General features: G+C 32.3%; 1 protein-coding gene across 1 annotated transcript; it reads left to right on the forward strand.

Moving 5' to 3' along the window:
• The first annotated feature begins 225 nt into the window (after nucleotides 1–225).
• On the forward strand, nucleotides 226–7,285 carry LOC143575310 (uncharacterized). The gene is made up of 3 exons (XM_077059716.1): nucleotides 226–346; nucleotides 5,750–5,950; nucleotides 7,055–7,285. The coding sequence occupies exons 1-3, from the start codon at nucleotides 236–238 to the stop codon at nucleotides 7,088–7,090; spliced, it is 348 nt and encodes a 115-aa protein (XP_076915831.1). The 5' UTR covers nucleotides 226–235; the 3' UTR covers nucleotides 7,091–7,285.
• Nucleotides 7,286–14,860: the final 7,575 nt, after the last annotated feature.

A 14,860-nucleotide genomic window follows, 5' to 3' on the forward strand; every position in this document is an offset into this window, starting at 1 on the left:
AAACAAGTTCCTTTATCTATCACGTTTAACTTCATATTCTACTCTTAACTTATTCTCGATCATCATAATTCACTTCAAAATGATGGGTTTAAAATTTTTGTTTTTTTTAAGAAGTAAATAGTAAGAATGAGAGGGTTAGTGGGGAAATTGGAAAAGATAATAATTATAAGGTGGGGGATGGGTAGGAAGAAATCAGAAAAATCAGTGGTTGGTTAGTTTGAGTGTGCGAAGGAAGATGCCGTGCCTGAATGTTTCAACGAACGTCAACCTGGACGGAGTCGACACTTCCTCCATCCTCTCCGAGGCCACCTCCGCCGTCGCCAAAATCATCGGAAAACCCGAAGCGGTCGGTACCATTCATTCATTATCTCTTTGTAACTTGTTATTTGATAGGTCTGTCTGTCTGTCTGTCGGTGCTTATTATTATTATTATTATTATTCGATCCAGAGTCAACCAATGTGTTAAGATGACCTAATTTCTTTCTTTAAATTAGATAACCTCCTCCTCCTTTGCTTCTAGTGTTATCCAGCCCCTTTCAGTTGGATTAGTACCCTACCTCCACACAACTGAAAACTCCACCTGACCTAATATACCCAAGACATACTTACATTACATACAGAAATTATAACAAACATTATATGTTTTGCTTTTCTTAATTTTTTTTTTATAATGTTTTCGGGCTTTTGAACAGCCCTAGCCCTAGGTTTCTGGATCTGGAGTAAATAAAATTGGGAATTTTCAAGTTTGTCTTGCAATTGTAGAAACTAAGAATGCTTTTATGTTCAAATTACTAATCATAAAAGTAGCTGTAATATTTGAGAATTGGTTCATTGTAAAGGTCAAAACAGCATTATTCTTTTCTAGCTGCAATTGCTCGGGTAGATAAATCTTAATGCAGCCATGGGACCTATCTTCCCACTAATCGCTCATGGGCTAAGATGTCGATATATATATATATATATATAGGGGAGATTTCAATTAAGAACCCCTTTGAGTTTTAAGAACTCGAAAGAACTCAGTGTAACGATTTTTTTTTTGAATTTTTTTTACACATGCGTAATATATGTAAGTTACATACACGTAAAAAAATTACACAATTTTTTACGCACCGAGTCGACTTTTTACACATGTGTAGCAGACGTAAAAGTTAGTGTAACCACTTACATATTTATTCTATCTCCTACTTTGACTTTTTTGCTAGATTTAATCTCAACCACATATTCCAACCCACTTAATTAAATGTGTGGCCAAGAATTGAAGTTCTTAAGTTCTTAAAACTCAACATGGTTCTCAAAATATCTCTCCCCTATATATATATATATATATATATATAGGTGTGGAATCTAGAGAGAACTCCTTTTAAAGAGAGAATTAAAGAACTAATAAAAACTATTTTTAATTTTTTTTAAAAAAAATATTTTGCGATTTTTTTTTCTTTCCTCCTAATAAGATGATATTGTTCCTAAAAAAAAAACCGTCGATGTAGTGCATATGTTCACTAATGTGTATTGCATATATACAATAGTGTTTTATTGCATATAATAAAACACAATTACAACACAATTGCATTATACAAACACAATTGCATTATACAATACACACTATTGAATATATGCAAATACAACACAAATAATTGTACTCAAAACAAACTATCGCATATACATAATACAACACTAATGCACATATGCACTATATTGTTTTTTTGGTATTTTTGTATATAATATAACACTATTTCACTAATACAATACAAAAAATTACATATATGCTATTCAATTGCACATATCAAAATACACACTAGTGCACATATGCAATAAAAAAAGTCGATGTATTGCATATGTGCACTACAACGAGTTTTTTTTATTATTTTTTTAATTTTTATTTTATTTTTTTTATAATTTTCGAGTGAATGGTAACAAAATGTAAGAATAATGACAAAAACGGAAATTTAAAAATATTTTTTTTAATTAAATTAAAAATATTTCTTTATTAGTTCTCTAGTTCTCTCTTTATGAAGGAGTTCTTTCTTGATCCTCTCCCTATATATATATATATATATATATATATATATATATATAATGAGGGAGAGATGGGCAAATTAAGACGTTTGCTTTTAAGTAAATTACAAAGTTTAATACATAACATACAATACAACAAAGCATGTTGGAAAGGGTAACATAGTCTTTTGAATGATAAGTTTCACGAGCAATTTCAAATCACTAAACATAGTTACAATTTTACAACTATGACCCTTAATATTTTACCTATATACTCTTTTTATTTTCACTTTTAACCCAACTTCCACCACAAAATATATGTAAATACAGCACTAATAATTGTACTCAAAACACACTATCGCATATACATAATACAACACTAATGCACATATGCACTATATTGATTTTTTTGTATTTTTTGATATAATATAATACTATTGCACTAATACAATACAAAAAATTACATATATGCTATTCAACACTATTGCATACATCAAAATACACACTAGTGCACATATGCAATAAAAAAAAGTCGATGTATTGCACATGTGCACTACAACGAGTTTTTTTATTATTTTTTTCGAGTGAATGGTAACAAAATATAAGAATAATGGTAAAAAAAAAAATTCAAAAATATTTTTTTTAATCAAATTAAAAATATTTCTTTATTAGTTCTCTCTTTAAGAAGGAGTTCTCTCTTGATCCTCTCCCTATATATATATATATATATAGGGAGAGGATCAAGAGAGAACTCCTTCTTAAAGAGAGAACTAATAAAGAAATATTTTTAATTTGATTAAAAAAAATATTTTTGATATATATATATATAGGGAGAGGATCAAGAGAGAACTCCTTCTTAAAGAGAGAACTAGAGAACTAATAAAGAAATATTTTTAATTTGATTAAAAAAAATATTTTTGAATTTATATATATATATATATATAGGGAGAGGATCAAGAGAGAACTAGAGAACTAATAAAGAAATATTTTTAATTTGATTAAAAAAATATTTTTGAATTTTTGTTTTTACCATTATTCTTATATTTTGTTACCATTCACTCGAAAAAAATAATAAAAAAAATAATAAAAAAACTCGTTGTAGTGCACATGTGCAATACATCGACTTTTTTTTATTGCATATGTACACTAGTGTGTATTTTGATGTATGCAATAATGTTGAATAGCATATATGTAATTTTTTGTATTGTATAATACATATATTTACATATATTCAATAGTGTGTATTGTATAATGCAATTGTGTTGTATTATATGCAATAAAACACTATTGTATATATGTAATACACATTAGTGCACATATGCATTACATCGACGGTTTTTTTTTTTTTGTGTTTTTTAGGAACAATATCATCTTATTAGAAGGAGGAAAGAAAAAAATTCGCAAAATATTTTTTAAAAAAATTTAAAAATTAATTATTATTAGTTCTCTAGTTCTCTATTTAAGAGGAGTTCTCTCTAGATCCAACCCTTAAATATATATATATGTGTGTGTGTGTGTGTGTGTGTGTAGGGGATGGTTCAGGAGAGAAGTAATTTTAGTGCGAGAAATGAATTGTGGTCATTGATTAGGATTGATCAATGGACTACATTAATTATGACATTATTGTAATTATTGGGTTTCTAATTTAATGATTTTTAAGGAAAAAGGGTAATATTGTAATTTGCTTATACATCAAAGTTTGAAACGCACGCCCTGCTTGCGGTGCGCACATATAATGTATATATGTGTGAACCCTTGGGTGGGCAAAAGTAAAATTGCACTAATTTTGACGTTATTTTACTAATCACGTGAAAATAACGTTAAAAGTGGCGGAAGGTTAATCAGGCATCATGTGGTGGCGTTGATAGCCGAAAGACAAGGGCACATGCACCAATCAGCCGGTGTCCCGATGATTGAGTGTTATGTGTCTTATGTCCAAGGCTTGATTCAAAACTACTATCGAGCCGGGGGTCTCACCGGAAGCAGCCTCTCTATCCCTATGGGATAGAGGTAAGGCTGTCTACATCTTACCCTCCTCAGACCCTACCATAGCATTGCTATTGGTGGGATATACTGAGTACGATGATGATGATCAAAGTTTGAAACGCACAATCTTAATGGTAATCAATTTTCATCATATTTCCATTTTAGCCTTCCAGACTTCGATAGTGATCTTTGTAACATGATTTTGTATTACACCTACCAATAGTATTTAGGATTTTAACTCAAAGTTAGTACTTTTAATTTGTTAATTTATATTTTATATTAAATTTCGTATGTTACTAGATTTCAAATTATTTAAATGTGAAATTTACATGAAAAACTTTATTTTATAAATTTTTATTATTTACATGTTTGAACATAGTAATCCTTCATAGCCTGCACAATATATATTACATCCTACACAACATTTGAAAATTTGTGTAGGATTCAATGTTGTGTAATAAATAATTCAGACAACATTCAATCTTGCACATCCTACCCAGTATATTTACATCCTACGCAACATTGAAAAGTTCTATAGGATTAAATGTTGTGTGAATATATAATTTGCAAATTCACACAACATTCAATCCTACATAGCCTACACAATATATGTACTTCCTACACAACATTTGAAAATTTGTGTAGGATTGAATGTTGTGAATATATAGTTTGTGCATGATGTAAATATGTTGTGTAGGGTTGTAATGCTGTATATATATAGTGTGTAAATACGTTGTGTAGGATGCAAATATATAGTTCGATAAGTCTCGGACATTTGAAAAGTTATTGAATTTTTGTATAATAATAAAAAGAGTTTTTCAAATTTTCTTTAATTAAAATAAATGGAGTTCAAATTAAAAATGGTAATTAAATACATGATAACGTAACCTTCCACTTAAAATTAATCATACCATAAATAAAGAATACATTTGTTACTTATTTACCCTTAGTATTAAAATTAAACATAAAAGAAAAGAAAATATGTGATTGGTCTAATTGATTTCTCGCACTAACATCACTTCTCACATGAACTTAACCCTACATTATATATATATAATATAATCTATATATATGTATGTATATATATTTTAATTTATTGTTATTACCATCTTCTCATTTCCGAAGCAACCATTCATGACTTGATGTTAGTTAATATGCTTATAATAAAATGGTGATTATAATGCTTGTTTTTAAAATGGGCGCATCAGGAGTGCATAACGTAGCGATGCGACGCGCTATGCAGTTGACCAGTATTTGAGCAAATTAGACCATTGATTCCAGTGGCTCTGAGTTTTCAAATCTGGCAATCGACTGACCTATGGGTTTGAGTATTTGAACAAACTAGATCGTCGGTTGAACAAATCAGACCAGAGATAATGAGGAATATATTATGTTTTAGTGTTTAAAATGACATCTATAAATAATTTTTTAGTAATGAACGTTTCACATGCGTGATGTGCGTGCATCACATGTATCTTTATGGGATCAAAACGCATCTGAGTGCTGGCGACAAACACTTTTTAATACCATGTTATGATGTCATTGGTATGACTTCCAAGATCTAAGTATAAGATTAGTTAATACTTTAGTTCAAGTACATGATGAGAAACATGTCACACAACAGCCACACTTTTATCTAGTTTGCCTTGGAAACCTCTAGATTTGGTGCCACTAAAGTTCTAAATTTTTTGGTTTTAAAAACGGCTGTATAACATTATTATTTCATTTTACACGGATGACCTTTTAACTTATGATTTTCTTTGCACAGTATGTGATGGTTGTGTTGAAGGGTTCGGTACCGATTGCTTTTGGTGGTACCGAACAGCCAGCAGCTTATGGGGAAATAGTTTCAATCGGGGGCCTTAACGCTGATGTTAACAAGAAGTTGAGTGCTGCGGTTGCTGAAATTCTTGAAACGAAATTGTCGGTCCCAAAGTCACGATTCTTTCTCAAATTCTATGACACCAAGGCAAGTTGTTCACTTTCAGCATATTAATAATTTATTAAATAGGTGTCATTTAAGTTTCTTATTTTAGTTTTCGTGTGTTTAGGCCAGTCAAAGTCAAGAAAATGCACAGTGTCTTCATGCTTTACACCAGTCATAGATCTCATGTAAATCACCCTTCACTGTTTTAGAATAAAAAAAAAAAAAAAATTGATGACGTTTTAGGCCCGTTTACATGAAAATAGGTTGAATTTGGTTTGAGCTGTATGCAACCTCTAAATGCATTGTTCAAACAAGTTAGATTTAACATAACATATTAACATTATAGTTTTTATTATCACATTTCTAGTTGTTTCTATGCTTTTAAGTTCAAAAAGTTGGAATAGCAGACTAGGTGTTGGTCAAAACCAACATAACCTGACCTGTTTTGACCTGCATTACATTATAAGAGTATCACCAGATGCCCGTTTTGGGAACCTTTTATTTCTATTAGACTATTCGAGTTACATTAGAAATAACTAGATTCTAGATCTGTAAACGAACACGATATAGAACATGTTCGTGTTTGTTCGTGGAACTTAACAAACAATTGAACATGAACAAATAAATGAACGGGGTTTCCTCAGGCATGCTTGTTCGTTAAGAAAATGAAAAAGTACGGGTTCGTTTTTGTTTATTTGTTAACAGTATAAACGGAACGGTCCACGAATGTATGTGAACGAATATAAATGAACATAGATGAACGAGCATAACTGACTGCTAAAGCCAATTAATAGTAAATGTGAACAACAAAGTGTTGGAGCTAAAAGATTAGGTGCAACTAGAATTTACTGTAACGGGCCTAAAAATTTTAACTGCAACGAACTTAAAACAGGTTGACAAATGTGAGCTAATGGAAATAAATGAACTTAATGAGATATATGTTCATGCCCATTCTTGAACTAAATGAACAAAAACTCTCGACTCTTGTTCATGTTTGTTCATTTGCTAAATAAATTAATGAACTTCGTGCTGAATGGTTCACAAACAGTTCTTTGGTTTGTTTACAGGCCTATTGTATTCTTTTTCCGTGTCTTTTTAATTAAAAAGAACATTAGTTTTAACTGATGAGGCTATTGTGTTTTGCAGGGTTCTTTCTTTGGGTGGAATGGCTCCACCTTTTAAACATCTTTGATGCTGAAGTTGCACTGGAAGAAAGTCACGTGTCTTTATTTTGTGCCACTAATAACTAGTAGGTTAAGTTGACATTTCAAATACTATTGTTGTCTACTGGGTTGGCTCACCGAGTCAACTCAGTTTGAACGACTGTTGAAATCCCAACTACCAAATTAATAAGATTAGTGGCTGCAGTGGTTATGGAGTCAATCTATATTTTGTTAAGAATTATAATTGGTGTTAGATTTTGCATTTTAAACTGAAACACAAAAGCTTTTTCTATACCATCATCTAGGGTTCATAAAGTCTCGCTTGAAATTGGCCAGTATAATTTTAGGCGTGACGCAACTTGAGGTGAGGGTAATGCTTTTTACTAGACTTTGGATCTGTATCCATCTTTGATTGTGAGCTAGCCGGTTTGTAAACAAACTGAGTTTGAGCTGAGTCTTTTGGAACTTGAGGTGGGCTCAAGCTGATTTAACTCGATGTGATTCGGGCCGTGAAGGCACCAAATCATTTATTTGTGAAAATGAGATTTGACTTGATGCGATTTGGGTCGTGAAGAGAACCATCATCATTCCAAATCATTTATTTGACTCAATGTGATTTAGGTCGTGAATTGACTCACCATCATTGCAAATCATTTATTGATTTGAAAACGATAAAAAAAGAATTACAATCAACAATTGTAATAGGAATTATTAAAGATTGTTTTATAATAAATTCAATATCTCTTGATGGTTTTTAATAGTTTCACATTTTTGTGGATGATACACTTTATTAATTAAAAGGTTTGAAAGTTCTAAGCATTGTTACTTTAACTAATGCGGACCATAATAATAATCACGTTTATTTGACTAACATGGATAAGAGGATATGAATTACAAGTCTTAGCATCCCCACATTAATTGTGCTAATAAAGTAAGTCCGGTTTGAACATGTATGTGACGTCGTTCGACGACACCGTTTTACTCACTCGTGTGTGGTTAACCAATGGATAATCCCAAAGCAGAAAAACGGAGGGATTTTTCTAACCCCCTTGCTCCAATCGGTTTGGACAGATTTTAGTAGTTTAAAACTGACGTTCAACGATAACGTCTTATTTATGTTTCAAACGGAAATTCGCCTAAAATTGGAGAAAATGATCAACACATAATAAGCAATAACAATGTCCATCAAATGAAGTAACATAAGTGGGCCCCTCACATCACAAATAACAAGATCCAAAGTACAAGAAATTTACCACTAGAAGGTGATCCAAAGGACAAGAACTTTGATCACTAGAAGGTGATAAAGTGCATATTAGGATTTTCCAATAGAACATGCAATAAAATGAGAAACAAATTTTTATTTGAAACTTGTAAACAACTGGATAACATAGAACAAAATAACTATAGATGTCATGTGGATGTGATATGGGCGGAGCAGATTAGTTAACCAAGAAGAAACTAGATAAGCAATAAGGAAGGAGTACGTGAGACAATTTTCATTCATTCATAATAATAAAAGGGAACATGTTCTCCTTATAAAGGAGATTACAACCAAAGAAATAACTAACTCCACCACCCACTAACCCAATACATGGCAGATTATGGAATGGAATGCTAACCACCCACAACCATCCTTTATTCTAGAAGGCCTACGTGGACTGAACTAGGGAGAATGTGAGGCTGCTTGAAGCTGTAAACCAAGGTTAGAAGTCAGTTGTTGAAGATATTGAATCATATCAGATAAAACAGAAGAGGGGGCTGCCAGTAACAGTGGGTTTCGACCTATGGTAACAGTTGTGTAGGCCTGAACAGGTGTAACATCTTAAACAAATTTCTTGATCATAAATTCATGATCCGGTAGAAGCCCATGCACAGTGTATATATTTTTAATGATAATTTTAAGACATTTATACAAGTTTTCAAAGGTTTTTAATTTATAAAAATGAAAATTTCTTAAACACACACATGTAAGACTCCGGACCCAGCAGCCCTACTTTAACATTGGACTTACTCATAAACACAGTCCCAAATATCAGGGTTAATTTAAACATTTCGCGGAATAACCAAAAGTCAATCATACATTACAAACCATTCAATTCCTTTCTTTAGAACATCTCAAATTATCTTACATAAAACTAAACCACAGAAAACATAACATTCTTCTTTCATAAATGCCACACACTACATTCCATTGTCATGCGTCCCTCCTCAGGCCAGCTGCCTCTTCTACTTACTTACGTGCATACTAAAAGTCAGGTTTGTTGAGTGAGTTCCAAGTTAACAAATCACCGGTTAGTCTTACATATTTATTTCGTATCCGAAAATACGATTCTTACCTTCCACCCGCACTCACTTTCTTACTTCTCTTGCATATTCATACATCTATTCTTACATAGTCATACATTTACACTTACTTCTTACATAATCATACATTTATTCTTGCACATACTTACATTCTTGCACATATATTATAAGGGCCTGCCAACTCTTGCACCGATATTAAAGACTCGGCCACTCTAACTCTTGCACATATATTATAAGGTTTTGCCTTCCTAACTCTTGCATAGATATTATAAGGGTCTGCCACCCCTAACTCTTGCACCGATATCATAGAGTCGGCCACTCTAACTCTTGCATAGATATTATAAGGGTACTCATACATTCTATACCTTACATAACTCTTACAATCATATATGAATAAGCACAATACACTCCATATGAAAAATTCATACAATAATTATTTTCACATAAAATATATATATATATATATATATATATATATATATATATATATAGATTCTTCATTTTCCACAAGTACGCTCACAGCCCCAAAAATATTTTAACAAAAAGAGCTAAAACTTACGTGGGTCATGTTTCTTTTGGAATTGATTGTAACACCTCTCTTCAGCTGGGCACGGCTAACTATTTAACATGTATAGGTGTTAATTTCTACTTTTCTATCTAAGTCTTACTACCTAAGTTAGAAGACTAATCTAACTTAGCTAATGGTCTTACTAATCCAATCGCATTGCATATACGAAACCAACCGCATCGCGTAGGTGAAACCAATCGCATTCGCATATGGGGACCAATTGCATCGCATAAGCAAAACCAACTACATCGCATATGTGAAACCAATTGTCACACCCTACCATGGGGGGCTGGTCATTTTATGGACAAATTGGTACCAATGTAAGCAGCGGAATTTTGTTAATAAAGATAAGCTACAATGTTTATACAATTTATTTAAAACAAGGTGTAACTACACAACTATATCTTTACACTACTGTTATCCCGTGTTAGGTTCCACTAATCTTCTTGGCATCTAATCTTCAATTTATTGTTCAACTTACGCCTTTTTCTTTAGTCACGCTTATTACAATGCTAATCCAAATCTCTATCCACAAAAGGTACTTGAATACATACTAAAAAGCATCAACTAAAAAGTTGGTGAGTTCGTGTGTTTAGCTCGCATACACATAATAGAGTTAAGTTATAAAAGCGTAAAAGGTTGCGTGTATGTAAGTATAAATCATGGTGCACATCAATCAAGTCCACAATCAATCCTGCATCGGATCATAAGTCCCCTTTGACTTACAACCAAACGTCACCCATCCCCCGATTATTACCCTGCCAACTAATAATCAAATGTTTAGGTCATATGCCGCAACGGTTCGCAGACCTCAGTGTGGTTTACCCGACATAGGGTCACTATGCATGGGGGTCTCCGAAATAGTACTACCCATACGAGCCCTAGGCTATCTCCCTGAGTTATTGATTGTGTAATTTTGAGTGGGAAAAATACATAGCAAAAAACAATTCTTGATAAACATTACACCATAAGTAAAACCCGCATGTATCTAGCCCAAAAAGTTTACGTAAAAAGGGTAGCACGAAACTCACATCAGTCCGTAAGCAATATGTGTAAATGAAAGACAATCTATGAGCTTGTAACTACGCTAGGAAGCACAAAGTACGCCTAGTATATATATCAATCAACAATAAGTTATTGGACAACAATGTAAAATTGGTTATGGGTATCATGTACTAGTTAATTCTAACTACCGGCCAATGTGTTTGGTTCCCGGTGAATAAAGTTCCCTTTTATGGAATGTTTACACTTAAATAATTTTACAATATTGGTGTTTTTGTTTAAGTATTATAGTTAAACTCTTGAGAGTTTTAGTTACCTCGGTTTACTTGTCGGGTTTCGATAAAGGTTCCATTTTGGAAAGTTTGGGCTTTCGGTTAAGTTCCGGGCCACCATATGACCATAGAAGCTATATAGTATATTATATCAATAGCATAATGATTTTTGTTTGAAACATCAGGTCATGGGTTTACAGAAATTAAAAATACCGGTTATCACCGGTGTTGTCATTTTTTTTAACGAAACTTATTGAAAGAATAGTTTAAATAAACGGATACTTTTGTAACTAAAACATCTCATTTTCCAGATATATATATATATATTATAAAATTGAGTTATATTCAGGTTTGATTATTCTGCAAGTTTCGTGTAAAACAGGCTTAGTCCACGTACTCCCATTTAACGTTCGTTTTGGTAAAAATCGGGTTAAGGACCTAGCTAGTTTTTGTAAAATAAGTAAACTAAAATTATGGTTTTATTAACTTATACCTACTGCTAGAAATCAAAGCTTCATAATTTTGTATCTTTCAAAACGCTAGTTCGATTTATGTTGGTGCTATCTTAACTCGCGTTTAAACGCTATTTCTTTACAAAAAAAGGTGTTGTAAATATTGAAAATGGTTTATAAAGTTATACTAAATATTTTGCATTTCCCTTGTGAAAAAATATCCATTTTATATTTTTAAAGCATTTTAGTCTTTTAAAGTCGGCTTGTTGTCGGTTTTAAACGAAACAATGAGTTTAAGCTTGCAAACGGGGCCTTTTTCTAAATCCACTAATCATTTAATATTTTTTAAATTATATTTAGTCATTTTAACTTGTAAGTTTATGTTTCAAATTAATACTTTTATATTTACAGTTTTTAAGAAATATCCCGTTTCCAAATTGCCCTTTTGTTACGTTTTTAACAAAAACTCACTTTTGGTCATCTAACATGTTAGGACCTGCTATAATAAATAAAAATGGGTTGTTGTGACATTTCAAGGGTTTCAAAAGATGTTCATGGCTGCATTTTCGCTAATGGCCCAGTTTTGGGTTCTAGTTCGGTTTTAAAAATGATGATTCATGTAGAATGGTTACGGCAAGCTTATACATCAGTAAAATAATATCTTTTGGGCTGTAAAAAGACAACATATTGTTACTTAGGTTGCACGGCCTATTTCTTATTAAAATGGGTTACCAAAGCGCCGGTTCGGATGCTTTTTAGAACACAGTTTATACGCATCTTTCGGGGCTGATTTATACCAAGTTTAGGGTTTAAAATAAACATGTTTAACTTTAAACTTTCTATTTTAAAATCAATATTTTCTATTTCAGAGTTTCAGTTATATACCCGTCATATTTTTATTCCAAGAATGCCCTTAGCCACGTTTATTGTTTAAAGCTGGTTCCGCACCAATAAACAGTTATGGGCCAGTTATAATTCATTGTAAATGACTTATTAAAAGTTTCATTGATATAGGGTGCTCAGAACCTTAATAGTGGCTTTGGTTCGTTTGGGCCAGTTAGCACCTTTTGTTCGGTTTTAAAAACAAAGTTGCACTTAAAGTAGTTTTGGAACAGATTATATATCATAAAAACATTATACTTAAGGCTGGAAAAAGATGTTACAGTATTATTTAGGTTGCAGGGCTCATTTCTTAGTTTAACGGGTTACAAAAGTGTCGGTTCGGTTTTTACCACACTGTTACATGTTATCTTTTGAGGCTCATTTATACCAAGTTTAAGGACGTAAATAAACATGCTTAACTTCTAGAAATCACACTAACAGCCCAGAAGTTAATATGGTCATTTATTTGTTCGGTTAATATGGTTATTAAATGGCCACTGTTTTGGGGCTGTTCTCAATGTGACTTTTACAGTTTCAACCCGATTATATGATCTGCATGTTCTGGAAAAAATTTACCAAGTTAAATGGTTTGGTTCACGGCCCGTTAGTTTGGTTTCCAAAATAGAGTTTCAGTTTGGTGACGGTTTCGCCATCGTTTCTTGCCAGATTTTTAGGTTCCAAAATAATTATATTTCTGGTATATTTTTATAAGTTGATAAGATCAGAAGGGGTGGTTTGTACCCATTTATTTGGTTAAAGGAAACCAAGTTTTCAATTCAAATAATCGAGGGTTTTACCTTCACTGTTTCATTGAACCCGATTTTCATGTTCATTTTTAAGGTTTTAGGTTACTTAATAGTAGGACATGGTTTAAGGGTTAAGTTTGACATGGGTTCTGAGCTTAGAATAACACAGAAACACAAACAAATAAGTGTAGTTTGAAAACTATTTACTAAATTAGTGTACTTTTGTATTAAATGACATGTTTACCCATGAAAACAAACAACTGAATTAGAAGAATACTAAATCCCTTGTTAATTATTAATTAGAAGATGCCTACATAAAAGTAAGAAAAACAAAGAAGATGCCGGCGACACCACCAGCACCGTCTCTCACCGGGGACACCGCTGTCTATCTCCTCTTCTTATTTTCCGATGATTTTCTTCATCAACTGCAACATCATCGTCGATATCTTCAAATACACTTAAATTTAATCTCCTCTATGCGGACCTTGATTCGTTGAAGATCTCAAAAACATCTTTATGGCTCCGTTTGTTGATTTTTTCGATGAATCCGGACTTATTTCTTCAATAACCTTTATCTTCACTTCGCCGCTAGCACTGTAAATTCAATTACCACCACCACATCCACTTTCGATGCTACTTCCATTATCACTACCACATATGTATTTTTTAATTTTGATTTACTCCAATCGATTAATCGTGTAAAATCTTAGATCTTATTCATAATAAATGGTTTCATTGAACACAAGCTGTTGACTTAAATTATTTGAATTTGGGTTATATAATGTTGTAACTACAGAAAGACAAAAAATTATAATGTTGAATGTTGAATTTGGGTCTGGCAAATCACACAAAAAGTTTCATCTTGATATGAATGGAAGAAACTCTTTGTTGGTTTTTTATAGCCATCCGAAACAGAGGTAAGTCGCTCTGAGTCACGCCGGAAGCTTGGTGGAGGCTGTGGTGCTTGGTCTGGTCGCCGAAGTGATTATGAGTTTTAACTCTATTTGTTTGTTGCACATGCATTAAAAAAATTACACACAAAACAAGTAATAGGTTTAGCCGATTAAATTAGGAGAGAGAAATACAAATTTTGAAAAATACCCATTTAAGTAAATAATTTTATAGCTACACTTGTTTGAGAAATATTTTTTCTAAGTACACTAGTTAGGTAAAAATCTCGAGTTTACATAGGAAACTTTTAATAGATTCTTTGCGTGCAATGAAATTGGTTAAGAGGTGTGCTTGAAGGTGATTGGGGCTGAAGGCTGGTGAGTTCCGAGGGAACAAAGAAGAAAGCATACACAGGAAGGGGATGCATTGGATTGGGTAGTTAGGATTTCAGGACCTACAATCAAATAATATCATTTAAATTTCTTTAAACTTTAAACACCTTTTACAAAATAAACAAACCAGATTTTATACATGAAACATAAGTTTTCTATTGTTATTGTTAAATATCATTATCATTATATAAGGTGCTCAAGTATTTCGGGTTCGAGGGTGTTCATTAAACATCGGTTTGGCCGGGCCGGTATAGAGAAACGGGTAAACTGTTCGATTAAT

Source organism: Bidens hawaiensis, unplaced genomic scaffold (assembly GCF_021521415.1).
Source record: "Bidens hawaiensis isolate Kalapana, Puna unplaced genomic scaffold, B.hawaiensis_p1.1 tig00027334_1, whole genome shotgun sequence".
In the NCBI taxonomy this organism is placed as follows: Eukaryota; Viridiplantae; Streptophyta; class Magnoliopsida; order Asterales; family Asteraceae; genus Bidens; species Bidens hawaiensis.